The 27,118-nt window shown below is 53.2% G+C and overlaps 2 protein-coding genes across 4 annotated transcripts in view; one reads left to right on the top strand and one right to left on the bottom strand.

Moving 5' to 3' along the window:
- The window catches only part of hdlbpb (high density lipoprotein binding protein b), a 13,302-nt gene extending 1,617 nt beyond the window's left edge, over window positions 1-11,685 (top strand). The window contains 26 exon segments of the mRNA XM_030119621.1: window positions 678-758; window positions 1,915-2,018; window positions 2,596-2,742; window positions 2,821-3,035; window positions 3,272-3,478; window positions 3,601-3,816; window positions 4,323-4,512; window positions 4,515-4,528; window positions 4,616-4,723; window positions 4,864-4,967; window positions 5,092-5,171; window positions 6,956-7,095; window positions 7,175-7,279; window positions 7,361-7,474; window positions 7,568-7,654; window positions 7,735-7,866; window positions 7,942-8,160; window positions 8,246-8,467; window positions 8,542-8,760; window positions 8,836-9,105; window positions 9,196-9,435; window positions 9,533-9,676; window positions 9,769-9,948; window positions 10,037-10,153; window positions 10,234-10,392; window positions 10,487-11,685. Of these exon segments, the coding sequence (XP_029975481.1) occupies window positions 1,940-2,018; window positions 2,596-2,742; window positions 2,821-3,035; window positions 3,272-3,478; window positions 3,601-3,816; window positions 4,323-4,512; window positions 4,515-4,528; window positions 4,616-4,723; window positions 4,864-4,967; window positions 5,092-5,171; window positions 6,956-7,095; window positions 7,175-7,279; window positions 7,361-7,474; window positions 7,568-7,654; window positions 7,735-7,866; window positions 7,942-8,160; window positions 8,246-8,467; window positions 8,542-8,760; window positions 8,836-9,105; window positions 9,196-9,435; window positions 9,533-9,676; window positions 9,769-9,948; window positions 10,037-10,153; window positions 10,234-10,392; window positions 10,487-10,579 (3,801 nt within the window). The 5' untranslated portion in view covers window positions 678-758; window positions 1,915-1,939 and the 3' untranslated portion in view covers window positions 10,580-11,685.
- neurl4 (neuralized E3 ubiquitin protein ligase 4) lies at window positions 8,452-27,118 on the bottom strand. 3 transcript variants are annotated; one of them, XR_003933787.1, is made up of 30 exons: window positions 26,918-27,082; window positions 22,086-22,602; window positions 21,939-22,004; window positions 21,374-21,846; window positions 21,166-21,277; window positions 20,996-21,084; window positions 20,840-20,912; window positions 20,331-20,604; window positions 20,077-20,258; window positions 19,913-19,998; window positions 19,679-19,841; window positions 19,392-19,602; window positions 19,187-19,263; window positions 19,022-19,100; window positions 18,760-18,929; window positions 18,545-18,673; window positions 18,313-18,458; window positions 18,005-18,223; window positions 17,828-17,926; window positions 17,582-17,734; window positions 17,332-17,499; window positions 17,060-17,218; window positions 16,804-16,983; window positions 16,613-16,706; window positions 16,419-16,526; window positions 16,178-16,322; window positions 15,904-16,016; window positions 15,616-15,775; window positions 15,197-15,539; window positions 8,452-8,464 (listed from the first exon to the last, which is right to left on the bottom strand). XR_003933787.1 is itself a non-coding variant. In XM_030119592.1 (29 exons), exons 1-29 carry the CDS (start codon window positions 27,080-27,082, stop codon window positions 15,335-15,337), a joined length of 4,794 nt encoding a protein of 1,597 aa, XP_029975452.1. In that variant the 5' UTR covers window positions 27,083-27,118; the 3' UTR covers window positions 13,176-15,334. The 3 variants fall into 3 exon arrangements, 2 of the variants coding, with proteins under 2 accessions (XP_029975452.1, XP_029975440.1); XM_030119592.1 differs by lacking the exon at window positions 8,452-8,464 and having other exon boundaries at window positions 13,176-15,539; window positions 19,392-19,581; window positions 26,918-27,118; XM_030119580.1 differs by lacking the exon at window positions 8,452-8,464 and having other exon boundaries at window positions 13,176-15,539.

Here is a 27,118-nt window from a genome sequence, read left to right as displayed (position 1 = left end):
GTTCTTCCCGTTTGTACTGATAGTAATGCATGCTTGCATTCAAGACGGTGTTGTTTTCACATTTAGTGATCCAGCAGTAAAAATAACCGTGCCACACTGATCACCCACACCACCCATTACATCGGAGGAACGTACCACAACACACCCACCGGTCTGTTCAGCTCGTATCCTCCTCACACACTTATTCTTACTTCAGTCCACTTTATCAGCGCACACACCATGCCGGAGCGCTCTGCTGGAGTTTCAGTTGGTCAAATACACACCAAATCCTCCGAAACATCATCCTGTCATCTGTGGAAAGTTTGGAATCCGCTTTGAAATTTCAATTAAAGTTGAATAATCTTGGATGACGTCCCCATTAGTTAACTCTGATGTGGGTGGGTCAGTTCAAACTAGTTGTAAGAAAAGAACAGGTATTTTTTTTTTGGTTTACTAGTATTTCGAGCCTTTCCGTGAGACTTCCAGGTCCGTCGGGTTTGTTTAGTCCCACTGGAGGGCTGATATTCAAAGAGAGGGGAGAAAGAAGGGAGGGCGAGTGAATCGGATCCAGACAGCATAGGTGCAGTGCAGTGTGGGGTCTACAGTATTAACCCAGCCTTCGTGCTGGAGAGCCTTTTTGATTTACTGTGTTCACTTCCAGCCTCTCTTTCTCTCCTCTCCTCTCCCGATGCTTCCAGGAGCTGAAAACACACACTCACACTGAAGCGTCTACGGTAGCCGCTAACTGGACGGACTCTCTGGCAATCGACCTTTTGCAGGTAATCCTGAGCTCTGCTTCCTCCGGCGCAGGTGGACCGGGCTCCTTCGTCTTCTCGGCTTTCACTTATTGTCGCAGTGTACTTTTCATTTAATTTCCCTACCGACTCTTGCCTCGTACTCCCAGATTTCCATTTTGATCAGGGCAGGTAGACTTTCTCTGCTTTCAGATGAGCGTTAGGTGGCGTCTTTACCAGCAGGAGCAGAATTTATAAGCTGGTTCTGATTTGATTACACGCTGAGCAGCATTTCAGGAGCGACGGTCCTGCTGGAACATTTGGCAGATGTTAGATAATAACACAAAGTCACTGTTGTGCACAGCGAGAAATCATCACTCTGGAAGGGGAGGGATTCACGTGGCTGTTTGTTAGCAAGAAAAAGGAAAAAAAAAAAAAAAAACTCCAGTGTCAGGAAACTTCAAACAAAACGATCTGAAACGGTTCTGGTATCAGAGGCGGCGGAGGCATCCGACTGGAGCTGCAAAACGAGCCACACGTGTCAGAGCTTCTTCATAAAGCGCTCAAGAACGTGTGCCTCCACTTCAGATTCAGCAGTTTTTATCTGATTGTCATGCCGGCGAGTTAAAAGGCATAAATGTGCAGCATTATCTGTAAATCACAAGACTGTCTCGGCGTTCACAGAGCAGCTTTCATGCAGTCAGTGGAGAACTTCAGGATCTGTGGGATCTCTCTCTCTCTCTGTTTTTGAGCTCCTTCAGACTCCTGAAGGGAAACTGTTGAGCTGTTGTTGACGTGGAAGCCGACCCTGTGGCCGTGCATCACAAGGAATGCGTGCGCCGGTTGTTTTCAGTCCCGGTGTTTGTGTGTTTGCGACTGAGGACAGCGCCGTCCCTGGAGCTCGGAGGCGCCGAGTTTGTTGCGGACGGTAATTGGAGCGTCCCAGGTGGAGGGCGCCGCTTTGGGCGCGGCGCGGCTCTTCGGGGGCTTGTTTGGAGCTAAACTGGAGTCCTGCGCTGCGCTTCGGGGATCGGGAAGAAGAAGCAGGAGAGAAACGGAGCTCTGTTAAGAAAGTTAAAACTTAAGAGGATGTTGTGTGCATCACATTTTCACTCGGTTGTAAACAAACTGTGTTTGAGTTTCAACTGGAAATAATCGATTTGAAGATGTGTTTTTTCTTATAGAAGTTTCTCTGTCTCAGTGAAAGTGGAATAAGTCTTGGAACCATGAGCTCAGTGGCAGTGTTGACCCCGGAGGAGAGCTTTGCGGAGCACCGCAGCGGCCTGAGGACCAGGAGATCCCAGGGAACGTCCAGATGTCTTCCGCTCAAGTAACTGGGTCTAGAGGTGTCAAACATAAGGCCCGTGGGTCAAACTGGCTCAAAATACCAAGAAAATTGTAAATATTTCAAGATGCAAGCGAAAAGCTTTTTTTTTTTATTTTTTTTTTAATTTACTTGTCTGGACTGATTTCATCCAGTTTTGCTTTTCCAGTCCCGAAGACTGCATCTGTCTCTTTATTAGCGTCTCGCTTGTTGAATATTTGCGTCTTGCTACGATCCCTGTTAGAACATTTTTTTTTTATGTGGAATAACAATTTTGGCTGTTTGCTCCAAAACGAGGGTACCTGAAGGCATCACGCTTTCTTCCCGTCACATTAAGTAATTTATTCATGGTTCTGACAAGGTTGCAGTTAATTATCAGCTCCTCTTATTCACATGCATGAGCAGGGCCTCCGAAGTTGAAAGGCAGCTTCGTGATTCGGGTTTTCTCCTGGAGCTGATTCAAGCTTTCACCTCTGGATGTTTTTTACTCTCTATGCCAATAATCGTCTCTCTGGCCTTTCTTTTAATTTTTTTTCAGTATCTTGTTCCGGGGCCAGGCTGCGTCCCGAGGACGAGGCCTACATCCCCACCTATCTGGAGGCCTTCCTCGCTGCCGGAGAAGGGCGCGCCGGGGGGAAGGCCGGGGAGCCGGCGTCGGCGTGGGGGAGCAAGATCAGGCCCATCAAAGCTTCCGTCATCACCCAGGTCTGGATAAATCCACACAGTGCGTGGGAACTTTGCTGCGTCGCCGTCCTGACGTCCCCTCCTCCCTGCCCCCCCCAGGTGTTCCACGTGCCGCTGGAGGCGCGCCGTACAAGGACAACAGCCAGTTCGGCGAGGGCGAGGAGGCCAAGGTGTGCCTGGACATCATGCAGCGGACGGGCGCGCACATCGAGCTGTCGCTGGCCAAAGACCAGGGCCTGTCCATCATGGTCACCGGCAAGCTGGACTCCGTCATGAAGGCCCGCAAGGAGATCGTAGCCCGGCTGCAGACGCAGGTAAAACCCGGCTCGGGACAGGAAGTCGAGCTGAATAAACGACCGTCGGCTCCCCAGGGCTCGGCCTCTCCGGGCTTCTGCTGATTTCCACCTCAGCTGCTCCGCTGAGCTGCGTTTATTGATACGAAAAGTGCAGAAAACACTCTGTCCTCTCCGCAAGGTCGAATCCTTTAGAAACTGAGAACTCCTCTCTCCTCGAACTCCTCTCTCTCCTCCCCCCCCCCCCCCCCCCGAAGGCGTCGGCGACGGTCGCCATCCCCAAGGAGCACCACCGCTTCGTCATCGGCAAGAACGGCGAGAAGCTGCAGGAGCTGGAGCTGAAGACCGCCACCAAGATCGCCATTCCACGCCCCGACGACCCCAGCGCCAACATCCGCATCACCGCACCCAAGGAGGGCATCGAGAAGGCTCGCCACGAGATCCTGCTGATCTCCGCCGAGCAGGTCGGTCACGAGGCGGCGGCGGCACGGCATCCGTCTTTCTTTCTTCGAGTCAATATTGAAGTCCTTCGCTCCGTCGGGGGAAATCAAAAGTGCCGTTCTTTTCTCTCTCTCTCTCTCTCCAGGACAAGCGAGCAGTCGAGCGCCTGTCCCTGGAGAAGGTCTTCCACCCCTTCATCGCCGGCGCCCACAACCGGCTGGTGCAGGAGTTGAGCCAGGAGACCGGCGCGCGCATCAGCATCCCGCCGCCCAGCCTGCCCAAGGACGAGATCGTCATCACCGGGGAGAAGGAGGCCGTGGCGCTGGCGCTCAACCGCATCCGGGCCATCTACGACGACAAGGCGAGTCGGACGGGCAACACGGCGGAAGAAACGCAGAGAAACGCCGATTAGTACAACTTGCTCTTCTTTTTCCGTACCAGATGTCACGTTTTACTTTGATTCATTCAGATGTTTTACTCAGCGTGACTGAGAGTGAGGAGGCGGGCTCCAGAGGAGAAAAAAAAAAAACAACTTTGTCAAGAAACTCCATGAGATGCTTGCTAGAAACATGGAGAGGTGTGTGTGTGTGTGTGTGCGTGTGTGTGTGTGTGTGTGTGTGTGTGTGTGTGTGTGGCAGATGAGCCCCGGTGATAGGCAGGCCAGAGATAATGCGGAGAGAAAATTGGATTTCACCAGAGAACAACAGGATGAGAATGCTAATGTCATTTAGTGCATATGTATGAGAGGCAGAGGCAAACAGCTCCTCTCTCCGGCCGTCTTGCTTTTCCGCCGCTGTCAGTCACTCGTCCCCCCCCCCCCCCCCCCCCCCACTGTCACTTCTAATCTCGTCCGCCTGCGCCCCGCAGAAGAGGAAGACCACGACCATCTCGGTGGAGGTGAAGAAGTCCCAGCACAAGTACATCATCGGGCCGAAGGGCAACACCCTGCAGGAGATCCTGGAGGCCACGGGCGTCTCGGTGGAGATGCCCCCGCTGGACAGCGGCTCGGAGACCATCATCCTGAGGGGCGAGCCCGACAAGCTGGGGCCGGCGCTCACAAGGTCTACGCCAAGGTGAGGACGGAAAATAAAGAGATGCTCGGCCTTCAGAAGATTTTTTTTTTTTTTTTAGTTCAACAAACCAGGTGTGCGTCCTCACAGGCTAAGAGTGTGATGGTGGTGGAGGTGACCGCTCCGGCCTGGCTGCATCGCTTCATTATCGGGAAGAAAGGGCAGAACATCGGCCGGATCACGCAGCAGCTACCGCGGGTAAGGGAGGGGTCGCGACCCCACGTCCTCCACAAAACAGGAAACGATTCCGCGAGCCGCGTTACGCGAACCGTGACGCCGCCGGGAGGAGGCTCCGACTGGATCGCTCTCGTTCATATGTGTGTGTGTGTGTGCTGCAGGTTCACATCGAGTTCACGGACGGCGAGGAGCGCATCAGCCTGGAGGGGCCGACGGAGGAGGTGGAGCAGGCGCAGGCCCAGATCCAGGAGATCATCAAGGACCTGTCAGGTCCACAGCAACGCAGAGTCGCGATTCAACACCGCAGCAACATCGAATTTAGAGTAATTAAACATGAAAAATCTTTGTAAATGTAAATTCATGTGATGAATCTGTCTCTCCTCTCTGCAGCTGGTGAGGATGGACTACACCGAAGTCATCATCGAACAGCGTTTCCACCGACACCTGATCGGAAAGAACGGAGCCAACAGTGAGTCCTGCTCGTCCCCCGGCCGATCTCCTCGGCGCCGGGGTTTAGGATTCTGTCTTAATGAAGGTTTACATAGTCAGTGGCATCTCATAGTTCTCCTTTCTACATAATTTCCTCTCCGTTCGTCCCTGGTTTACTGTTCTGATGCCCGACCATCAATCTGACGAATTAAGCTATAATATAGAAGTAAAAGCTGCGGCTCGACTCCACTTCTCTCATAGTCCTCATAGAAAACTAGGCTGGGCACGTTCACACGCTAACCGTGTTCACTCGCTTACGCTTGCTCATGTTGATCTGTTGGGTTTCTCTGTAAAAGTGTCTAGAAACAACCTATGTTGTAATTGGCACTTCATAAATAAAGCCGAATGGAATTGAATTGAATAACGCGTTAACGCGCTGCGTTCCTTAATGCCGACAAATATTTCATCAGGCGTTAACGCCCCCCACGCTGCCCCCTCCCCACACACACACATTGTGCACCACACAGCAGCGGCGCTTTCTGCGGTGAAACACGGTCCATTCCTCGTTATTTGCCATAAAGAACTCGCCGAATTATCAGAAAAATCACGAGGAAAGCCTGGTATGAGGCACAAACTGAAATGAGGAGCGCGAACATGACAAAACACGAAAGTGAAACTTAAATCGCGTCTTTGCCGGCGCAACGTTTTCGGCCCGCTGGGCGCCTTCAGGCGCTGAAACACGCAAAATGAAGTAATTCCCTTCAACACACAGTCTGCTTAATAAAGGTAAGGCATGAGGCACAATTCAGCATGACTGAATTCATCTGCCTTCTCTGTCTGAGGTCAGAATAGAATGAGTTGAGGAAGCGTGCCTCACAACAAACGTCGTTTTCATCTGCTCTGCTCTTTGTGGTGTTGTTTGTGTGTGTGTGTGTGTGTGTGTGTGGGTGTGTGTGTGTGTGTGTGTGTGTGTTTGTGTGTGTGTGTGTTTGTGTGTGGGTGTGTGTGTGTGTGTGTGTGTGTTGTGGTGGTGTTGGGGGGGTCATGGGGTGGCAATCTTGGTTAAGACTTGGCATTTTAGGTTTTTAATTTATTATAAATCATATTTGATAATTGTAAAATTATTATTGTAAAATTATGCTTTTTTGCGAAATTCTTGCAAAAAAAAAAAATAATAATAATAATAAGGTCCCTGTCCCCGACTGGGGCAGGATGATCATTACAGAGTGCTTTTGAATTCATTAGTGTATTATGAGCATAATTCGATTAATCGCAGAAAATTATGCGATTAATCACGATTAAGAAATTTAATCGTTGCCCAGCACTAAGGAAAACACAAACTACTTATCGTTGAAGCTTTTTCCATCTGAAAACTATCTTAGACAAAGTCCGTCCTGCTCGTTGTTGGAGGAAGTATTTCTGAACATGGAGCTCTAAGGTGCAACATGTTAACTAAAATGTGATATGTGTATAAAATACTCCATACTGAATTTTATGAGCTCTTCCGACGGAGGGTTGTCAATAATGAAGAAGAGCAGAATAAACGAGGAGGCCCGGCCTCCAGGCTCCGTCTCCAGCTCGGTGAATAATGCCTGGCTGGAATCACGCGTCGTTTCCGCCGCAGTGATGAATAACCTCATTAGTTTTTTTTTTTTTTTTTTTTCCTCCCAGCAGAAGTCTTCCACGGCCGGATTTAAGGTTCAGCCGGACGCATTTAAAAACCCGCCTCTGTGATTAACTGGCGCCGAGGCTTCTTCCTGTGTTCAGGGCATGAAGAATAACCCCCCCCCCCCCCCGCCTCTTCTTTTTCCTTCACTCCTGCAGTCAATCGGATCAAAGAGCAGTACAAGGTGTCGGTTCGAATCCCGCAGGACTCGGAGCGGAGCGGCCTGGTGCGGATCGAGGGAGACCCGAAGGGCGTGCAGCTGGCTCGCAGGGAGCTGATCGAGATGGTCCAGAGGATGGTGAGAGTCCGCTCCACATCGCTCTCCCTCGTCGCGCACGACGGGCTTTCATTTTGTCAAACGTGTGTGTGGACTGAAGGAAAACGAGAGAACCAAAGACCTGATCGTGGAGCAGAAGTTCCACCGGACAATCATCGGGCAGAAGGGAGAGAAGATCAAGGAAGTCCGGGACAAGTTTCCCGAGGTTCGTCTCACTCTGTAATCTTTAATTTCGACTGGACTCGGATCTGAACGGATCAAATGGAGCTTCGTCTTGATCTTCCAGGTCATCATCAACTTCCCCGACCCGTCGCAGAAGAGCGACATCGTCCAGCTGAGGGGGCCGAAGAACGAGGTGGAGAAATGTGCAAAGTTCCTGCAGAAAATCATCGCAGACCTGGTATGAACCCCGAGAACCACCGTCCGTCTTCCCGTCCTCGTCCTCGTCCTCGTCCTCATCCTCCGCCTCACTGCCTCCTTCCGTCTCCCGCAGATCGAGAACAGCTTCTCGCTCTCCGTTCCCATCTTCAAGCAGTTCCACAAGAACATCATTGGGAAGGGCGGCGCCAACATCAAGAAGGTGAGGCTCCAGGTCACTTCCCGTTTCCTGATCTCGCGCCTCCGAGACAGAAAAATGACGGCGAATGTTTGTGCGATCAGATCCGTGAGGAGACCAACACGAAGATCGACCTGCCCACCGAGAACAGCAACTCGGAGATGATCGTCATCACGGGCAAGAAGAACAACTGCGAAGCCGCCAGGGACCGAATCCTCGCCATCCAGAGAGAGCTGGTGAGACGGCGAGGACGCCGCCCGCGTCGGCCGGAACGCGTCGCGTCGCTCACCCGTCTGACTTCCTCCCTCCAGGCCAACATCAAGGAGACGGAGGTGGCCATCCCGGCCAAGCTGCACAACTCCCTGATCGGCTCCAAGGGCTGCCTGGTGCGCTCCATCATGGAGGACTGCGGCGGCGTCCACATCCACTTCCCGTCCGAGGGCTCCGGCTCCGACAAGGTGACCATCAGGGGGCCGGCCGGCGAGGTGGAGAAGGCCAGGAAGCAGCTGCTGCAGCTGGCGGAGGAGAAGGTAATTTAACATTGATGACCGTCCTGAGGTCCGCCTCCCGCGCCGTTGGTCCGTCTTCCCATCATTCCCTCCTGCGCTCCTCCAGCAAGTCAACAACTTCACGGCGGAGCTGCAGGCGAAGCCCGAGTACCACAAGTTCCTGATCGGCCGGGGCGGCGCCAACATCCGCCGCGTGCGCGACCGGACGGGCGCCCGCATCATCTTCCCGTCGCCGGACGACGCGGAGCAGGAGCTGATCACCATCGTGGGGAAGGAGGAGGCGGTGCGCCAGGCGCAGCGGGAGCTGGAGAGCCTGGTGAAGAACCTGGTGAGGCCCGGACGCCGCTTCCGCCTCGCGTGTGCGAGAGAATCGGCTGATCGAGCGCTGCTCCGCCCTCGCAGGACGACGTGGTGGAGGACGGCATGGAGGTGGACGTCCGCCACCACCGCCACTTCGTGTGCCGGCGGGGCCAGGTGCTGCGGGAGCTGGCGGAGGAGTACGGCGGCGTGGCGGTCAGCTTCCCGCGCACCGGCGCCAACAGCCAGCGCGTCACCCTGAAGGGCGCCAAGGACTGCGTGGACGCCGCCAAGAAGCGCATCCAGGAGATCATCGAGGACCTGGTGAGGAGCGGGCGAGAGCGGGAGCCGCCGCCGCCGCCGCCGCGGTAACTGACCCGAGCTCGCTCTGCCGCGCAGGAGTCCCAGGTGAGCGTGGAGGTGGCCATCCCGCAGCGCTACCACCGCGCCGTCATGGGGCCCAAAGGCTGCCGCATCCAGCACCTCACCCGGGAGCACGAGGTCCAGATCAAGTTCCCCGAGAGGGACGACGGCGCCGCGGGCCAGGAGGCGGCGCCGCACGAGAACGGCGACGTGAGCCCCGACGCCGAGTTCGTCCCCCGCAAGTGCGACATCATCGTCATCTCCGGCCGGGTGGAGAAGTGCGAGGTGGCGAGAACCGCCCTGCTGGTGAGACGCCGCCGCCGCTGCCGCCCGGCCGAGTCGCGACGCCGTCCGAGAGCCATTAATACTTGAACCGCTCGCTCCGTCCGCCCGCAGGCGCTGGTGCCCGTCACGGAGGACGTGGAGGCGTCGTACGAACTGCACCGCTACATCATCGGCCAGAAGGGCAGCGGCATCCGCAAGATGATGGAGGAGTACGAGGTCAACATCTGGGTGCCGCAGCCCGAGAAGCAGCTGGACGTCATCAAAGTGACGGGGCTGGCGGCCAACGTGGAGCGAGCGAGACAGGGGCTGCTGGAGAGAGTGAAGGAGCTGCAGGCCGAGCAGGAGGACCGGGTACACACACCACACACACACACACATACACACACACATTTCCTGGATGTTTCCGGAAATAAGACGCCTCTCTCTCTGCGGCGCCGGCGGCTCTCAGGCGCTGCGCAGCTTCAAGGTGACGATGTCCGTGGATCCAAAGTTTCACCCCAAGATCATCGGCCGCAAGGGGGCGGTCATCTCCCAGATCCGGAAGGACCACGACGTCAGCATCCAGTTCCCCGACAAGGGCGACGAGCAGCAGGCGAGCCACAACCCCTTCCTCCTGCCTCCAGAACCGGCCTCGCCGTGATAGCTCCGCCCCCTCACCGCCTCCCTCCTCCCCTCCTCCCGCAGGATCTGATCGTGATCTCCGGCTACGAGCGGAACGTGGAGGAGGCGCGCCACGCCATCCAGCAGCTGGTGTCCGAGCTGCAGGAGATGGTGAGCCAGGACGTCCACCTGGACCCCAGGACCCACGCCCGGATCATCGGCGCCCGCGGGAAGGCCATCCGCAAGCTGATGGAGGAGTTCAAGGTCAGGACTGCGTGCGAATCAGTTCGCCTCTTCACCTCTTCGTTTTTTTTAAAGACGCTCACCGAGCTCGATCTGAACCGACTCTCAGGTGGACATCCGGTTCCCTCAGCCGGGCTCCGACGAGCCCGACAAGGTGACGGTGACGGGGCTTCCCGAGACCGTGGACAACGCCATCGACCACCTGCTCAACCTGGAGGAGGAATATGTGAGCAGACGACCGCCGGAGTCCAGATCTTCAGAGTCCACTTCAGGGACTGAGGCTCTGTCTTCTCTCGTCTCTCTCAGATGCTGAGCGTGACGGAGACGGAGACTCTGGCGGCGTACATGAAGCCGCCGTCGCGCTACAGCGGGGGAGGGGGGGCGGGGGGCCTGGACGACAGCAGCGGGGGTCCGGCGAAGGGCTTCGTGGTGCGGGACGCCCCCTGGAACGCCGCGGGGAACAAGGTGGGACGGACTCTTGAGAAACCGGAGACACTGACACCTGGATGGTTTTATAGCTTCACCACAAACCTTTCTCTCTTTTTTTTTTTCAACCCAGGCTCCTGACATGAGCAGCGCCGAGGACTTCCCCACCTTCGGGACGGGCGTGGCCCCGAAGCAGACCTCCGCCTGGGGCCCCAAGAAGTTCTGAAGCTCCTCAAGCGGAACTAAAAGACTCTGTGTAAAGTAGAGACGGCGGGGAGGAGAGGCGTTCGATACCCGGAGCGCTCTGAAGGTTCCCCCGCTGCAGCTCTGTTTCTCAGATCCTGAATTCGATCCGATGAAAACACAAACCTGGGAAAACGTTCAGACTCGTTCCGGTAGAGAAACCTTCCCCCCCCCCCCCGCCGTCAGAGATCAAACAAATCTCTAATCAAATTGCTGCTCGCCTTCCTCCTCGTCCTCCCGTTAGTGACCTTCCTGTCGTCTCTGTAAGCCCCGCCGTTCTCCCACAACCAGCCACAATGAATCCTGGGAGAATGAGCCCTTCTCTCCCCTCCCTCGTAGTACCTCCACCTCCTCCTTCCTCCGAGAGATAAAAAAAAAAAACAGAACGTTGAGCGCTCTCTCCACAGCTCTGGCCGTTTGTGCTCCGCCTCCCGGTTGCACCGCCCTGCTCTTCCCGCTGAAACATTTCAAAAAAAAAAAGAAAAAACCCCCCCCCCCCCCTACCGTTTTTTGTTTTCCCGCCAAACGTTCCACCGTCGCCGCACTACGTCAGAAATGTTTCATGAAGCAGGGGGAGTCGAGTCGGAGAGAAAAGAGGAAGGAGTCTTTTGTTTTACAGGGCAGGAAGAGTTTGTAAAGAAGAAGAAAAAAAAACATCTTTTAAGGTTGTTTTCCTGTGGTTTTTACACGGAGGCGTCTGATTGGCTCAGCCGCTCATGTGGTGCAGCGTGTGAGGCGATGAGCTGCGTGTGTGTGTGTGTGTGTGTGTGAGATTCAGTGTATGTGTCGGTGGGTTCAGGAGAGGATTTCACCCACAAGTGTTTGTAGATCCCCTTTTTTTTTTTCATTTTTAATTTTATTTATTTCCAAGCTGGGAACAAACTAACTAACAAACAAACAAACAAACCGGAACATGAAGGAACCGCGGATTGTTTGTAACGAAGGTCGTCTTGTCTCAAACTGTTTTATTTATTCAAAAAACGAGCCATTTTATTTGAACTACTGTGATCGTATGTTTTTTTTTTTTCTAAAAGCACTCGCTGTAGCTTGCAACCTTGCGTCCGGGGAGTGAATGTTGTGCGTCGGGGGTCCGGGAGGGAGTCACGTCAACACTTGTTATGTCTCAGTGTACAAAGAACTTTTCGCTATTTTTTTAAACTGTGTGGGATTTTAATTTAATTTAATTTTATTTTTTCTGTTCTCGTTGGTTTCTGGCACATTTTGAAAGACTGTGTACTTTCATGCGTGTGTGTGTGTGTGTGAGTGTGTGTGTGTGTGTGTGCGCGCGAGTGGAAATTAAGATGTATATTTGAATGAAGCTGAACCAAACTTTTACATGGTCTTTGTCCATTTTTGTCTCTTTTCGGAAATTTGATATTAGGTTTTTTGAAAAACCGGGGTTCCTTTTAAGCGTCTCCTCTTTCATGAAAAACAACAAAAACAAAAAACAGCCCTCCATCAGTCACTCTTTTTTGGTTCCAGGCAGCTCCATCCTGCAGTTTGTTTGGCCTGCTGCTATGCCTCCTCTCGTGCTCTCTGGCGCCCCCCAGTGGAGGCCCGCCTCACACTCTGAAAGCTTTATAGCATTTAGTAGTATTTTGTAGCAAGAAAGACCATTGATGCCACTTACCTGTTTCTGTTTCCTGCTCTAAATTAACCTGCAGATCTTGTTGAAAAATTGTAAAACCGGAGAATTGAACCTTCCTCTTGCTGAAAGAAGAGATGTTCAGTTTAGAAAATGGGTTAGATGAGAAGTTCGGTCATGGAGGCTGCGATCCTGGAGGCCTGCTAATGTGCTAAATGTTCCATTTTTATCAAATCATGTTGGAAAAATACTTATTTTTACAATCCTGTGTAAAATACAGTTGAGAAGCGACTAAATTTACAGGTGGGTCTCTGAAACTGAAGGATTTCAAGCATTTTTAGACTGAATTGTGAAAATATAAAGTAATATATTGATCTGCTGTCTAGTTGGCGCTGATCTTCTCATCTGACTGAAATCTGTCGAACCGTCCTGGAAAAGACGTTGGGAGCGGCATTTATTAACAAGTCTTCCTTTCCTGGTCTCACACACACACTGACCTAATGTGCCACCAGGGATTCAAGCAGACTTAAGTACATCTAAAAATAATTTAACCTCAAGATCCTAAATTAACGAGTGAAACTGAACATGCACAACAAAACAGAACTGCTGATGAGTGTCAGAATTGGGCTTTTCTTTTTTAATGTTCAGGGAACAGAAAACTAGTCATTTGTCTGTTTTTAAGTGTCAATTCCAAAAGCTTTTGTGTATGTGTGTGTGTGTGTGAGTGTGTGTGTGTGTTAAAGGGAGGCTCCACCGTCCCTGTAACAAAAAACCGAGAAAAATCCCACTATTGGCCTTAAGGAGTCATTGGAAACCGTGTGATTGAGCAAGTATGCAACACTGCAATAACATGTCAGTGAGATCTTTTCCTACTCGAAATAAAAACTTTAAAAAACAAAAAAATGACAAAACGGCATCGTCAGGTTTGGTTTTTTTTTTGTTTTTCTCTTTTTCTCTTTGTGGCATCATGAAAGAGACCGTTCCAACTGTGCTTCTGTGCATACTGTCTGTCAGTTTATTTTTCTTTTTTATAAATCAGGAAGATATGATTTGTTATGTAACAGCCTGTACAATGCAACATACAGAGAAACAAAAAAAAAAATACAAATTAAATTGTACAAAGCAGCACAGGGCCGTAAACAACCCATATATTCTTTTTTTTTCTCTTTCACATTTTTGATTGGAAGTTGTAGTTTTTTTGAGCTTCTTCCTTCATTTTTCAGTTTGGCTTTGTGGAGACCGTGTCGGGGTTGAGCAGAATAGATCCGGGGTGGGAATCTGTTCTGGTACAATCAGTCGAGGCCTTGCAGACGGCGACGGATCGATCGATCGCGAGGAGCCCTAAAATTCCTAAAACATTCACGTGTAAACAGCTGCGCGGGATGCAGGTCGGGCGAGTTCTCTCCGGGTGGAGGTCAACAAGGTAAACGGGGGTCGAACACGACGGGTGGAGTGTAAACGATGAGGGAGGGGGGGGGGGCAACACTGCTGGAATATGTAGGGGTGGGGCGGGGGTAACCACTAAAAACCTTTTGGCAATAAGTTAATTTCTTCACCGTTTTCTGGGGGGTAAATGTGCTTCTTAGAGGATTTAAAGTCTTCGCACAGTTTGGCGCCAAAATGACGTCAAAACATTCGCGGCAAAAAGGAAAAAAAAAAACCTGCTAAATGTCGTGAAGTGCGAGCCGTTCGCTCTGCACGAAGCGCCGTCTGAACTTTATTATAACAGTTCCGGGGGAAAAAAAGTCTTATTTTTTAACCTAAAACTTCAAACAATTGGGTTGATTTGTAATGCCAATTTCCACCAGCTGGGGGCGCAGGAAAAAAACTCACTGCTTCAAGGACAGTTCTGCTCAGGCAATGCCGCGGCCACCCAACTCCGCCTCCGATCGGCCAATCAGGTGTTCACAAAAACTGTCCTACGAAAAAAAAAAAAAATGGCGACTGAAAGTGTTATGAGCCACGTTATATTCTGAGCGGTTAAACAGCTATAAAACTGTTGAATTCTACTACATTCAGGTTCAGTTTAACCTTTTTTAGTTGAACGCTGCTGTCAGAGGCAGAGTGGTCGGCAGTGCGGCATTTCCAAAGGAAAACTATAACATTTTCAAATGATTCCCACAGAAATCACCTGATTCAGTTTCTTCTGTTAAAGAAAATACAACTTAAAACACTTAAAATAAATAAGGCAAAAAGGTATTGACCTGTTTAGATCTTTTGTTTTTTGTTTTCTTTCTGTGGGAATCATCCGAAGCTGCAGCTTCATGTTGTGAGAAGCTTCAGCCATTTATTATTACCAGGCTGGACTGTAGATGGATTTAAAATCTGATTCTGTGGCACTATTTTAAAATCCTAAAAGGTGCAAAGTCCTGTTTTTTTTTCCTCTTTCTTTCTAAATCCAAACATTTCAGTTTCCCCCAGAGTTTTAAAGCCAGCTTCCATTCATTCGACTGTAAGATTCGGAAATGTTACCGGGCGAGAAAAAAAAAATAAAACAAAAAGCAAGACAGCGAACGTGGAAAACAGCAAAACACGTGTAAACATTTTTTTCCCTCCAGTTTTACAGTCACAATCATGAAACATCTGGTGTCGTTCCAGGATTCAAGTGTTTTTTTGTTGTAGGGGTTTTTTTGAAAACATTGTCACTCCTCTTCTTCTTTTTGTTGTCTGACCCACTTTGATTTTTTTAGTCGTTGACGTGCAGACCGGCAAAAACGAAACACTGACTGGAGCAGGAAGCGTTCATGTAAGTGCCAAAAAAACCAAAATAAAATAAAAGAGGCTGAAAACAACAAGATGGGCAGAATGAAAACGACAAACGCAAAAGTCTTCAGTGCTGATGAGAAGTTTTTAAAAATCGCCCACGAGTGTCCAGAACATAAAGTGCAGGCAGTGAGTCCGTTCTTTGAGACCGCCGGACGCCCCGGCCGGTAAAAAGAGTCTCGGAGCGGAGAACCGAGAACCTAACGGAAACTAAACCGCAAAAGCGCCGAATGGACGATCCAGGATCTGAACGGCTGGATTCCAGAGGAGTCTCTCGCTCAAGGCAGGGGTCGGATTTGGTTGTCAGTTTATTGAAAGTACGAGGGGGCGGGGCCGTGGTGCGGCCCCTCCCCGCTACTTCTCCCCGAGTGCCTCCTGTCGTCCACGCGTTCACTCGACTCGAACCAGCAGGCCGTAGAGCAGCGTCCCGCCCTGCTCCTTGGTGATCCACTCGATCTCCGAGTTGCTGAAGCGGGGGTCCAGCGGCTCGCTGTGGCCCAGAGTCTGGGGCCCCACCTTGTAGGAGCCGGGCCGCACGCACACCTGGAAGCCCACCTGGGCCTGGTGACACCGGTGGGAGCGCGGGTCCCGAAATCTGCGCAGCGAGAAACGACAACTCAGGGAACGTTTTTTTAAAAGCAAAAGCTCCACGTTTACTGAGCTGCACTTACTGCACTTTAGGAGCGAAGATTTCCGAGCCGGAGTAGCGCATGGTGGGGGAGAGCCGCACTCTGGGGACCTCCCTGCCGGGGGCGCTGTTCTCCTCCGGCTCGCTGTAGCCGTTCGGCCCCTCCGCCTTCACCGGAGACACCGAGAAGATGGACGACGTCCCTGAAACCGAGGCTTGAAGTCAGTCGCAACAGTGAAAAGACCAGTGTGTGTGTGTGTGTGTGTGTGTGTGTGTGTGTGTGTGTGTGTGTGTGTGTGTGTGTGTGTGTGTGTGTGTGTGTGTGTTCTACCAGGCAGCAGCTGGCTGTGGTCCAGCGTGCGCCGCAGCGCTCCCACGCTGGTGCCGTGATATGCGATGTGCCACTTCTTCAGTGCGTTGGAGACCTCACAGTGAGATTTGATCCTGAACCAAGAGGAGACAAACTCTTAGAGACACAAAGACGAACCTCTGAAACAGAAACCCATCAGCGTCGGAGCAGGAAATGTTCAACTGGGCCTGATTTTTGTCAAGATTGTAGTGATTTGACAGCAGTTCAGACTCAAAGTGTGGCGAATCTCTCTCACTTGAGGGCGAAGCGGCACCAGCCGAATGGCAGGGCGTAGTCCCGCGGCGGTTCCCCCCTCTTGTAGTACGCCTCGTCGCCGCGCAGCTTGTGGCAGGACTCGCAGTAGCACAGGTTGTACTTGGCGTCTTCGTTGAAGTAACCGTCTTTCACCAGCCAGAGAGGAAAAACCGGGTTGTAATTTCTTTTTTAGTTTTTTTTTTTTCTATGTCTGAGCGGAGAAGCGGAGGCGGGCGGCGCACCTGGTAGCGTCAGCAGGTCCTTGAAGCGCGAGCACAGCGCCTGGTACTCGCACGTCTTGTTGGGGTTGACCTCTGGCGGCGGCGTCCAGCACACGCTCTCTTTGATTCCTGCGGACAGAACCCGGCGGTTTCAGCTTTTGGCGCTTCACAAATCGGCGAGCCGACGTGCCCACACGCTCCCGTCGGCTTCGTACCGTCAACCATGTCGGCCTTCTCCATGTCGCCCTGACAGCGGGTCTCGCCGCTCTCTCCGCCAACGGCAGGCACATTGTTGGTTACTATGGTAACCTGCAGAGACGACAGCATTTATTTGGTGTTCATCCGGAGGTGGAGTGTGTGTGTGTGTGTGTGTGTGGGGGGGGGGGGGGGGGGGGTGTGTGCCGACCTGTTCACACTGGCCGTAGAGGTCGATGAAGGGGTAGCAGGGCGACGGGATGTCCTGCGCCGCCACGCCCTGATCCATGCCGTTGACGAAGAGGTGGAGGCAGCTGTTGGCGTCCACCAGCAGACCCAACACCGTCCCCTCGGGACACGTGTCCAGGTTCGGCCCGTAGTTCTCACAGATCTGAGGGGGGACACAGCAAGACCACCGGTGAGCCGGGGAGGGGCATCCGGAGGTGTCCGGCGATCTGGACGCAAACCTTCAGGGAGTTGTGGAAGACGGAGTCGCGCTGCAGCAGCCAGGCGGAGCGCTTCAGGCAGCACGCCGTGGAGGGGAAGTTGAGCCTGTAGGGGGAGTGGCCTATCACCCCCAGCGACAGCGACGACGTCCACGACGGGTTCAGGCGGTCGATCTGAAACTGGCGGTGGAAGAGGGGCAGCAGTCGGATCATCCTTTTGACCAGACGAGTAACTCCTTTCCATTCCGCCGGTAGCCGAAGGAGGCTCCGCCCACTGTACGGCTGACAGTTACCTGGAACAGCTGCTGGCGAGCTAACCGGTGCGCGGTGACCAGCAGGCCCTGGTTGTAGCTGGACACTCTGGCGGCCGTCAGGTTCTGGTTGGACAGCTGGATGTTCTTGCCGTGGTTTTCCAGGAAGGCCATGACTGTGGGCGCCAGCGCGCACGGCTCGCTCTCGACCTGGAGGGAGCAGGGCGACGGGGTGAAGAGGCTAGTCCGATTTTTTTAAAACTGAATGGTCCCTTATTAACACTCCCCCCACCTCTCTGACGGGGGTGCTGTCCTCCTCCCCCTCGCTGCAGCTGTCGGAGGAGAGCGACGGCGCCTTCACGCTCTCCGTGTCCTCCATCAGCGAGGAGCTGACGATGGACACGGCCGTGATCCGCCCGTACAGGTCCAGAACTGCGTAGACATTCTGCGGCGGGTGAGAGAGAGAGGCGCTGAGAGGGGGACATGGCGCCGATTGTGGCGTCGAGTCTCCATAAGGCTTCGGGTCTTGCTGACGTACCTTGGCCACAGCCGTAGCGGCCGGCCCCATGTCTTCTCCGTCGATGAAGATGTGCATGGTGTCGTCATTACACCTCTTCACGCCCACACGGTTCCCCACCTGGAACACGCACACATCCGGTTCGAACACGCGCCGTTTCACGTGGTTTGTTCAAACGTAGAGAAGGAGGACGCCCACCGTCAGCCGGTCCAGCGAGCAGCCGTAGTTCTGGCGCTGCAGCACGCCGTTGCGACGGACCTCCGAACCGCAGAGCAGCCAAGTGACCTTGGTGCGCAGCTGCGGGAGGGAGGGGGAGAGGCCCGACAGCGGGCAGGACGGGAGCTCGGGAGGCGCCAGCGTGGTCAGACCGATGTGCAGCGAGCCGCACCACTGCTCGTCGATCTCATCAATCCTCACCTGCAGCGAGGGGACAGCGGAGAATAAGAAGAATCAGCAGAAAGGAAGAAACAAGTGGCGAAAATAGAGAGACACGGGGCGTATCGTACCTCGAACAGCTCGTCCGCTATGAGCTCCTTCCCGCTGAACACGATGCCGTGAGCGTATCCGCCGACCCGCACCGCCTGGCAGCCCTCGCCGAGCAGCACCACGTTCTTACCGTGTTTACAATGGAGCCGGTGAGCGACGCCTGCGACTGCGAACACGGAGAGAACGACAAGACTGGTGACGGCCGTAGGCTCACGACGAATCTTCTTCTTATCCGAGAACCTGAGTGTGCACCTGGGGAGTGGATGGGGAAGCTCTTCTCGGTGACGTTGCTGGTGCAGAGGCTGTTGTCCAGCGGGCCGGACGAGCTGGTGATGGACACCTGGACGCACTGGCCGTACAGGTCGATGACGGCGAACACCTCTGAGGCAGACAGGAAGAGACGGACGCCTCGTCACAAAACCGTCGCCCCCGGCTGCCCGCGGCCTCCTTGGACTCTACTTCCCCACCTGGCGGGAGGCCGGAGCACGCCACGCCTTGATCCACGCCGTTGATGTAGTAGTGGAGGTCGCCGGTGGCCGAGCGCATCATGCCGATCCGTGATCCGGTGGTCAGGGAGTCCAGGTCGCAGCCGTAGTTGTTGCGCATGGTGTTTCCGTCCTGCATGATGGCCGTCCCGCTGCGGGAGAGAACGATCAGAGGCGGTGTAGCGGTCAGCGCTGCTCTCACGGAACTGGATGCTGGGATTGACTCCGGTATTCCCCGACATACCTCAGCATCCAGGTGTCGTAGTCAATATCGGTCATGGTGTTTGGAAACTCGAGCTCCTCTGGCCTGATGGCGGTCACTCCTGGGCGTCAGAGGAAGAAACGACAGTGAAGGAATCAGAAACACTTCAAACTACTGAACCTCTCGATATCGATGCGAATGTCTGACCTGCTTCTATTGAACCTGACCAGCGGTCCACCATCTTCTGGATGACGATTTCAAAGAGCTCTCCGTCCCGAAGGCACCTGCAGCGTTAGTGGAGGACACATTCAGTCGCTAACAGAAACTGTGAAAGCTGACAATGTTTTCATTCACTGCAAAGAAAAAAAAGAATTGAAGGTCTAGCCAGTCTGTCTCAGTTCTCTCGCTTCACCTGTTGGAAATGACGATGGCGTCGTTGAACTCGCTACGGCAGTTCTGGCGCAGGGCGGTGCGCCCGCCGTTGGTGATGACGGCGTTGGTGCCGTGCAGCTGGTGGAACCGCAGGTCGCTGGTGGTGGCGGCGCCCACCACGGAGCAGGGGCTCCCGGGAGACATGGCCGTGGGGCCCTCGGAGCTGTCCTCTGGAAGAGGGGGGAGGTCCACTGAGAAAAGGGTAAACACAGTCTTCACATTTCCTGCTCTCTGAAGCCGTCCGCCCCCCGCTTCCTTCTCCCTTACCCATGTCGTCCATGATGGTGGCCTGCGCCGCCTGGCCGTACAGGTCCACCACGGCGTAGACGCTGGGGGGGACGTTCCAGGCGGCCGGGCCCTGTGCTACACCGTTTACAAAGAAATGGAGGCTGCCGTCCTCTTTCCGCACCACGCCCACCGTGTCGCCCGCCTGCAGAAGCAGCGCGGCGAATGAAATCAACCATTCAGTGGCCAACTCAGTGGCGAGCAAACGCGGCTTACTTTCAGTCGGTCCAGATTGTGTCCGTACTCGTCGAGGATCGTAGTTCCGTTGTGCATCACGCCGTTTCCCGTCATCATCCACGTCCCTGGAAACCAGAAACCTCCCCGTCAGGAACGCTGACGAACGTGACCACGACCCCCCCGAGCGGCTCGGTCCACTCTACCTGAGCGCAGGTTGGTCATGGTGGAGGGCAGCTGCAGGTAGGCGGGGTTGTGCGTCGTGACCCCGATTTCAATGGATCCCGCCCACTTGTCCACCATCTTGTCGATGCGGACCTGGAACACCTCGTTGGAGCGGAGCGGCCGGCTGCTCAGGACCACGCCGTGGTTGAAGTCGTCGGTCGCGCTGCCAGAGAAACGCCGTTTCCGTATCAGCAAGATTTAAAGATTCCTTTAAATCGCAGTGAGGAGGACTCACTGTGGCCGCAGCGCCGTCCTGCCCTCGCTGATGATGGCGGCTTTCTGCCCACAGTTGGGGTGAAAGAGCAGGCGGTCGGGCCCGTCCGTGTCCGGCGTGAGGGAGAGCGCGGGCCGCGGTCTGCCCACGTCGGGCGACAGCGCCCTCATGATGGCGTTGTTGCGTCTGAGGCGGTCGCTGTGGTTGTGGTTGTGGACGATGGTGACCTTGACGGCCATGCCGTAGAGGTCGACCACGCCGTAGACCACTCCCGGGGTCTGAGCTGCTGCAACACCTGTGGGAAAAGAGCGAGAGAGTGCTGCAATCAAAAGGTTAACCGTCTGTTTAGACTGATTCACTGCTTTTCTTCAGTACAGATGAAATTACAAATTAGAGGGATTTTAGTTTAAATAAAGACTTCACAACAGCTGTGGATCAATTTTCAGTCAATTGACAAATGGTTGCGGTCCTCCTCCTCCCGCTGCTCCGGCCTTTCTCTCCCCCTTCTGAAGGGTCTTAATGCGTCTCACCCTGATCGATGCCATTGATGTAGAAATGGAGCGCTCCACTGGCTTTTCGCATCAGGCCGATGTGATCGCCCTCCTACAGACGGACGGCAGACGAGGCAAACGCCCCATTAGCTGATACAGTGCAAGACCAAATGAGAGCGTGTGTCTGACACAAACCTGAAGTTCATCCAGGCTGAATTCACAGTACTCCCTGCGGGTTCCTTTGCCGTTGGTTAAAATCCCACAGCCACTCATCATGATTGTACCTTAAGAAAGAAACAGTCCAAATTAATTGAGCAAATTCTGCTGTGCTTGGAGAAAATTACCGATGTGTGTGTGTGTGTTACCTGAGCGCAGATTGGTCATAGTTGCAGGATAGTCCAGGTTGTTGGGGTTGTGTGTGGTCACGCCGATCTCTATTGAGCCCGACCACTTGTCTACCAACTTATCAATCCGAATCTGGTGACGAAAAAAAAACAAAAAAACAAAAGTCACATTTCAGTTTTGACCGAGTCTGATGAAACGTTGAGCGCGGTGCCGCGCGGCCGTAAACACCTCGAACATCTCGTTGTGTCGGAGCGGCCGGTTGGTCATCACCACGCCGTTGTTGAACTCGTCCAGCGGCCGCCGCCGCTCCGCCGTCTTGTTGTTGTTGCTCAGTTTGATCAGCGTGCCACACTTCTCGTGGAACAGCAGCGCGTCGTTGGTGGTCATCCCGCCCGCTAGCCCCCCGGGCGCCGCCCCTCCGTTACCGGCGGGGCTGTTGTTTGTGTTCCTGCCTTCTCCTCCTCCTCCACCGCCGCCGCCGCTTCCTGCCGTCCCCGATCCGCTGTCACCGTTCGCTGTGCCCCCCCCACTGCTGCTCCCTCTGTCGCTCCGGGAAGAAGAGTCAGTTCCTGAATTTCCTCCTCCGTCCACTCCTCCTCCTCCACCGCCGCCGCCGTCTTCTCCTCCGCCTTCGTCTTCGGACCGGTAAAAGGAGACTATTGCGTTGTTGAAGACGTCGAAGAGCTGGTGCTCCGTCAGAACTGCAGACAGGAAGGAGAGGTTTTTTTTTTTTTTTTTAATGCTTCTCACGCGGTGAACTTCGTGGCATCGGACCGGAGGAGGGCTTTCTTACCGGCGTCCGGCTCCAGGTTGTTTGGAAACTTGTCGGGTCTGCTGTGGCTGCAGCTCAGCTCAGGCACTGTCAGACCGACACGGAGCACAGATGACCACAGCTCAACTCCAACGGAAATCACAAATCCAACCTACAGCCGCCTCCTACCTTCGTCTCCGTTCATCATCCCATTCATCGCCGCCACATTCATCAGCGCCGCGATGCCCGCGTCCTCCCGACTCCCGCACACGACCACCTCCTCCTCCTCGTCCTCGTCCTCCTCATCTTCCTCCTCGTCCTGCTCTATTGTCTCTCTCTCCCTCTCCGCCGAGGGGGGCGGCGGCTCGCAGCTCACCACCGTCACTTGCGTGCACTTGCCGTACAGGTCCACCACGGCCCAGAGCTTGGGGGGCAGGCCGCTGGCGGCGGCGCCGCAGTCCTGCCCGTTGACCCAGAGGTGGAGCTCGCCGTGGGAGCTGCGCTGGATGCCCACCCGGTCGCCCTCGGCCAGCTGGTCCAGGTCGCGGCCGTACTCCTCCAGGACGGAGCGGCCGTCGCGGAGCACCGAGCAGCCCGACACGATCCAGGAGCCGCCCTTCAGGCCGGTGGCGCTGCTGGGGAAGTCCAGAGCGGCGGGGTCCAGCGCCGTCACACCGATTTCGATGGAGCCGCTCCACGAGTTCACCTGCAGACGGAGGGGACACGTTTAGCGATCCGCCGCGACATTTATCAACAACAAGACGGCCCTCGCAAATTACCAGAGCCTGAAGATGCGACATGCATCTGCCAAAACACTCGAAAACAGCCTTCACCGACAAGAAATTCATTTCACAAAAAGGTGGAGAAACAAAACAAAACAAAAACAAAAACCATATATCCAGCCTGGAAGTGGAACCAGCGGCGCTGCGGCGTGGGAGCCGCCGTTTAAAGACTGAAGCACTGAGCTAAAAACTGCAGGTAGATATCTATGGAAAACAAAGGGTGTCTTGTTGTATGATCCATCCTGTTATTTTTAGTCGTTCTGTCAGAGTAGATCATCGAGCGCCGCTTTGAAAACGGAGCAGGACGGAGCAGGACGGAGCAGCACGCGGCAGAATGGAGAAAATTTGGTGGAAATCAGGCAGTAAGTTGCTCACGTTCGGTATAAAGAATATCATAGCAATAAAATAACTGAACCCGGGCTGCGTGTGCGATCCGATTAAATAAAACACGGCAGCTACAAATAAAATTTCTACAGAGAGAAAGAAATTGTTTATTCATTTGAGTCTAATCCAATAAAATCTGCACTGAATCCTCTAAAGTCGGGGGATTACACTGCACTTGTAGACTTCGACAACGAAACAGATTCACAAATATGCTTTTTGTTTTGTTTTTTAACACTGCGGGAAGAAACCAGAGCACCAGGAAAACCCGGCCACACACACGGGGAACATGCAAACTCCGCACAGAAAGATGCAACCTGGAGTTGTATGGAGATTCACACTTGCTTCTTGTAAATGCTGAGCAGCATCAAGTGCGAACTGTGTTTTTCCTCCTTGAATCTTCGGTGACACTGGACTCTGACAAGCAGCTCCAGAGCTCCGTTTTCTTCTCAGTACCACAATAATGTGATACTTCATTGATCTCCGGGGGTATATTCTATTCTTCGTTTGTGCTGCGAGGCTGCTGCGTCAGCTCTCGGGCCGAGACGGGAGGCGTAGATCGTGGCGCTCCGCAGCAGCAGATGGTCGCCGACGGAGGACCTTGAACTTGAGTCATCTCGGTGAGAAAGCATCTCCCGGATCGCTGCACTCCGACTGCCGCTCGGGGAGACTGACGCAGAGGAATCTGGAAGCCTCGCGCTGAAGTTTTCAGTCTTAAGTTGGCAGGAATCCAAGCCGACGACCTTGACCATGAGCCTCACCTGCTCCTTTTCAGAGAACTTTTCCCTCAGCTCAATGTTATTCCTCAAACCAGTCGGCCTCATTTCCCGCGGCTCCTTCCGCGGTGACAGGTACTATGTAAGGCAGTGTGTTACGGCGGCCCGGGTATCTGGGTTAACAGCGTTAGTGGAAGCCGAGCCTGACCAGGTCGGCGTGTGGAGGAGACAGAAATCTCCTTCTCTCTTATGTAACAGCAGCCTGTGGGCGTCTGGCTCGCAGTCACTCACTCGCTCCTCTCAGGAACTCACAAGAGATGATCGCACAGGGATCATCTTTGATGGTATATACCGATTCATCAATCCCATAATACTTTGCAATGCGATTTGGTCGGGTTTCAAACTTTCTCATTATTCAGAAGAAGACATGGTGTCGTGGTGACGTTACACAACAGGCATGCGCTCAAAGCTCCGACGGCGGGAAGCAGTCCGATGTGCCGTTTACATGGACTCTGATCGGCGTTACAGCATCTCTCTATACAATCGTAATTACAATCAGATCGAGGCAGTCTAATCAGAAGTGTTTACCTGGATCAGATTATGTATGGCCCACGCAACCGAGAAAAAAACTGGCACCTGAAATTCTTGTCTGCTAAGAAGAAATCGTGACTTGAAGCGCTCGTCTGAAGTTAATACTTCTTAATGAACCTTTGCTTCATTACAAGTGTCATTAAACTAGCGTTAACTAGAACCCTACAGCTGGTCAGATTTCATACACAGCCATGATTAGTGAACTAACTCAAACACACAGTTAACAGCTCAGGTACATTTAAGCAAAGAAAAACCTTTATGTACGCAGTTCTATTTTAAATACTGTTTAATAAGGTGTTATAAGCATAGTATTTATGAATGATTCATCATCAAAAGCATAAACTGGCAATCAGGAGTTTAAGTGATTCTTAATTGCAGCCATATGAATTGCTGGATTCTAAACTGGAAGTTTTATTATGCTCTCGTTGCAAGATATAGGACAAAAAATGATCGCTGACAGTTTTACACAGACGTCTTTACACATTCAGTAAATCACAAAGGCATAATTAGTATTAACTGACTATGAACTTTTGTGAAGGAAATGCAGAATGCGATGTATTCAAAAGCTGCTAAATGCCGTTCGGTATTCCTTCTGGATCCCTTCCAGCCAAAAGCACAAACCCTCCATCACTCCCAGTCCCTCCTCATGATGGAGGAATTTATTATGTCCGATAAATCACTCCTGCCTTCAACTTCCTCTGGAGCTTATGGATGCCAGTAGACGGGATCTGCAGTCATGCCAGTGTGATGGGAAACTATTGATTTCCAGACAGCATGCCATGACAGGCGGTGAACGAGAGGCCTCGCCGGGCTGCGCATTCATCTGCATACAGCGCGTCGTACAAATCCACACGTTCAGCTTTACCAGCACACACAGCGCAGTTTTTAAGTGACTTCACCGTGCATGTTGCTCGGTTATACTCTCGTTTAAAGTGTGTGTGTGTGTGTGTGTGTGTGTGTGTGTGTGTGCGTGCGCTTCTGTGGCCCAGTTGGCGTTGCCAGAGGCCCAAGAGCTGCCATACTGTAGATAATCCCTGCTGGGTGGCATACCACAGAGGGAGGAGCCACTTCAATATTCAAGCCTCCCGATGCTGTGAGCAGCCAAAGCGTACGGACCGTGCACGGGCTGCTGACGGGAATGGAGAGACAGGAGTGATCCGACCTCAAAACACTCAAAAAAAACATGAACGTGTGTGTGGCTGATATTAAAAATCTTGCTTAAAAAATGCAGAGTTGCAAATAAGCTTCTAAGTAACAACTAATATGGAAAAACTGAGCATAAATGCCCCACTGGGATCTGAAAAGCGAAGAACGCTACATCATCCATCTTAAGGATGGCTAGTATTTCTTTTTTTTTTTTCAATCCCACAACAGCTAAAGATTATTCACACAAGTTTTCATTGTGTTTGATCCTTTGCACTGATTAAGAATTGCTTAAAAATACTGGATAATGTTCAATACAAATCTGAAATATTCATGCACATAATACCTGAAGTCATAATAGTCCCATTTTGTGCAAATAAGACAATACTGCTTAAGAATAGTGAAATAAAACTGAAGTTGTGAGCTTTGAGGCAGATCTAGCAGATGGTAGCAGACAATGGTAAATAATGAGGAACAACATGGTGTGGTCAAACTCATTCATTACACTAGTAGAGGTCTGGAAGGCTTTCAGTGGAGCCAAGATGAGTGTGAATACATCTTAAGAGTGGAGAAACTCGTTTATTAAACATGTAAAGTGAAGCTTATGGAAGAGGGGCGTCTCGTTTCGGTGTGATCACCCAGCCCGTGTTGTCAGTGCGATCACTGCAGTATCACCGGCCGTCAGATGAGGCTGTCACCCGCTCCCAAACAAACCCCAACGCGGCTGTTTCCACGAGATAATCCAGCATATCAAGTCAACAAAGCCCACATTGCAGCTTCCAGGAGGGTGAGCCCCGGCCAGACCTCCTGCTAGCGGCTCATTAGCATGGCTAACTGAGGGATCCACCGACCAGATTCGAGCTGCCACCTGAACACCCGCACAGACCGCGGCCGCTGTCACACGCTGCGAGCCGCCGAGGGGAGCGGAAGCCCCTCACTGCGGACAGCCGGGGACCCGGGGGCTCCGAGCCCCGCACAGAGGACAGCTGAGGACCCCGGGGCTCGTCTGGGAGCCGCTGCGGGGAGCAGAAGCCCCTCACTGCGGACAGATGAGGACCCCCGGTGTTTCGGACCAAGTGGTTTCCCTGTTAACCGGTGACCGACTTCCGTTAGCGTCCCTAGTTGCTGCTAGTAACAGCAGATGTTTAAAACCCAACGGAAACCCGAAGCTGTGCTAGCGAGCGCCGTTTAACCGCATTCACAATAAAGTTTCCAGGAGTCTGTTCTTTAGCGAGTCTAATTTTAACATCCGCTGTCACTCGCAGCAACGACGAACGGCGAAGGAAGCCAGTCACCAGTTAACAGGGAATCCAGTTGATCCGAAACACCGGGCTCGTCCCAGCAGCTCTCCCGCTGCCCTCACACCCGCCCCGGCAGCAGCCGTCGGCGGGGCCTCGCTGATGTTTACCTTCTTGTCAATGCGGACAGTGAAGACATCCCGGTCCCTCAGCGGCTCCTTGCTCAGCACCAGGCCGTGGTTGAACTCCTGCACGGGCTGGTTGCGCCGGGCGGTTCGGTTCGAGTTAGACAGGCCGATCAGCTTTCCGCTCCGCGGATGCAGCTCCGCCGCCATCTTCACTGGGCGGCCAGTGTTCGCGACACCCCGGCT

This window comes from Salarias fasciatus, chromosome 3, assembly GCF_902148845.1.
Source record: "Salarias fasciatus chromosome 3, fSalaFa1.1, whole genome shotgun sequence".
In the NCBI taxonomy this organism is placed as follows: Eukaryota; Metazoa; Chordata; class Actinopteri; order Blenniiformes; family Blenniidae; genus Salarias; species Salarias fasciatus.
This window is presented reverse-complemented; position numbering and strand designations above follow the sequence as displayed.

Coding starts and splice junctions, on each gene's coding strand:
- neurl4 (XM_030119580.1), bottom strand. CDS start 27,082: ATGGCGGCGGAGCTGCATCCGCGGAGCGGAAAGCTGATCGGCCTGTCT. Junction 19,264..19,391: donor GCCATCGTCATTTCCAACAG/GTGAAGCGAGAG, acceptor CTAACGCTGCAG/GTGCCTTCGGGACGGAGAGC. Junction 17,500..17,581: donor ACAGCACCCCCGTCAGAGAG/GTGGGGGGAGTG, acceptor TGCTCCCTCCAG/GTCGAGAGCGAGCCGTGCGC.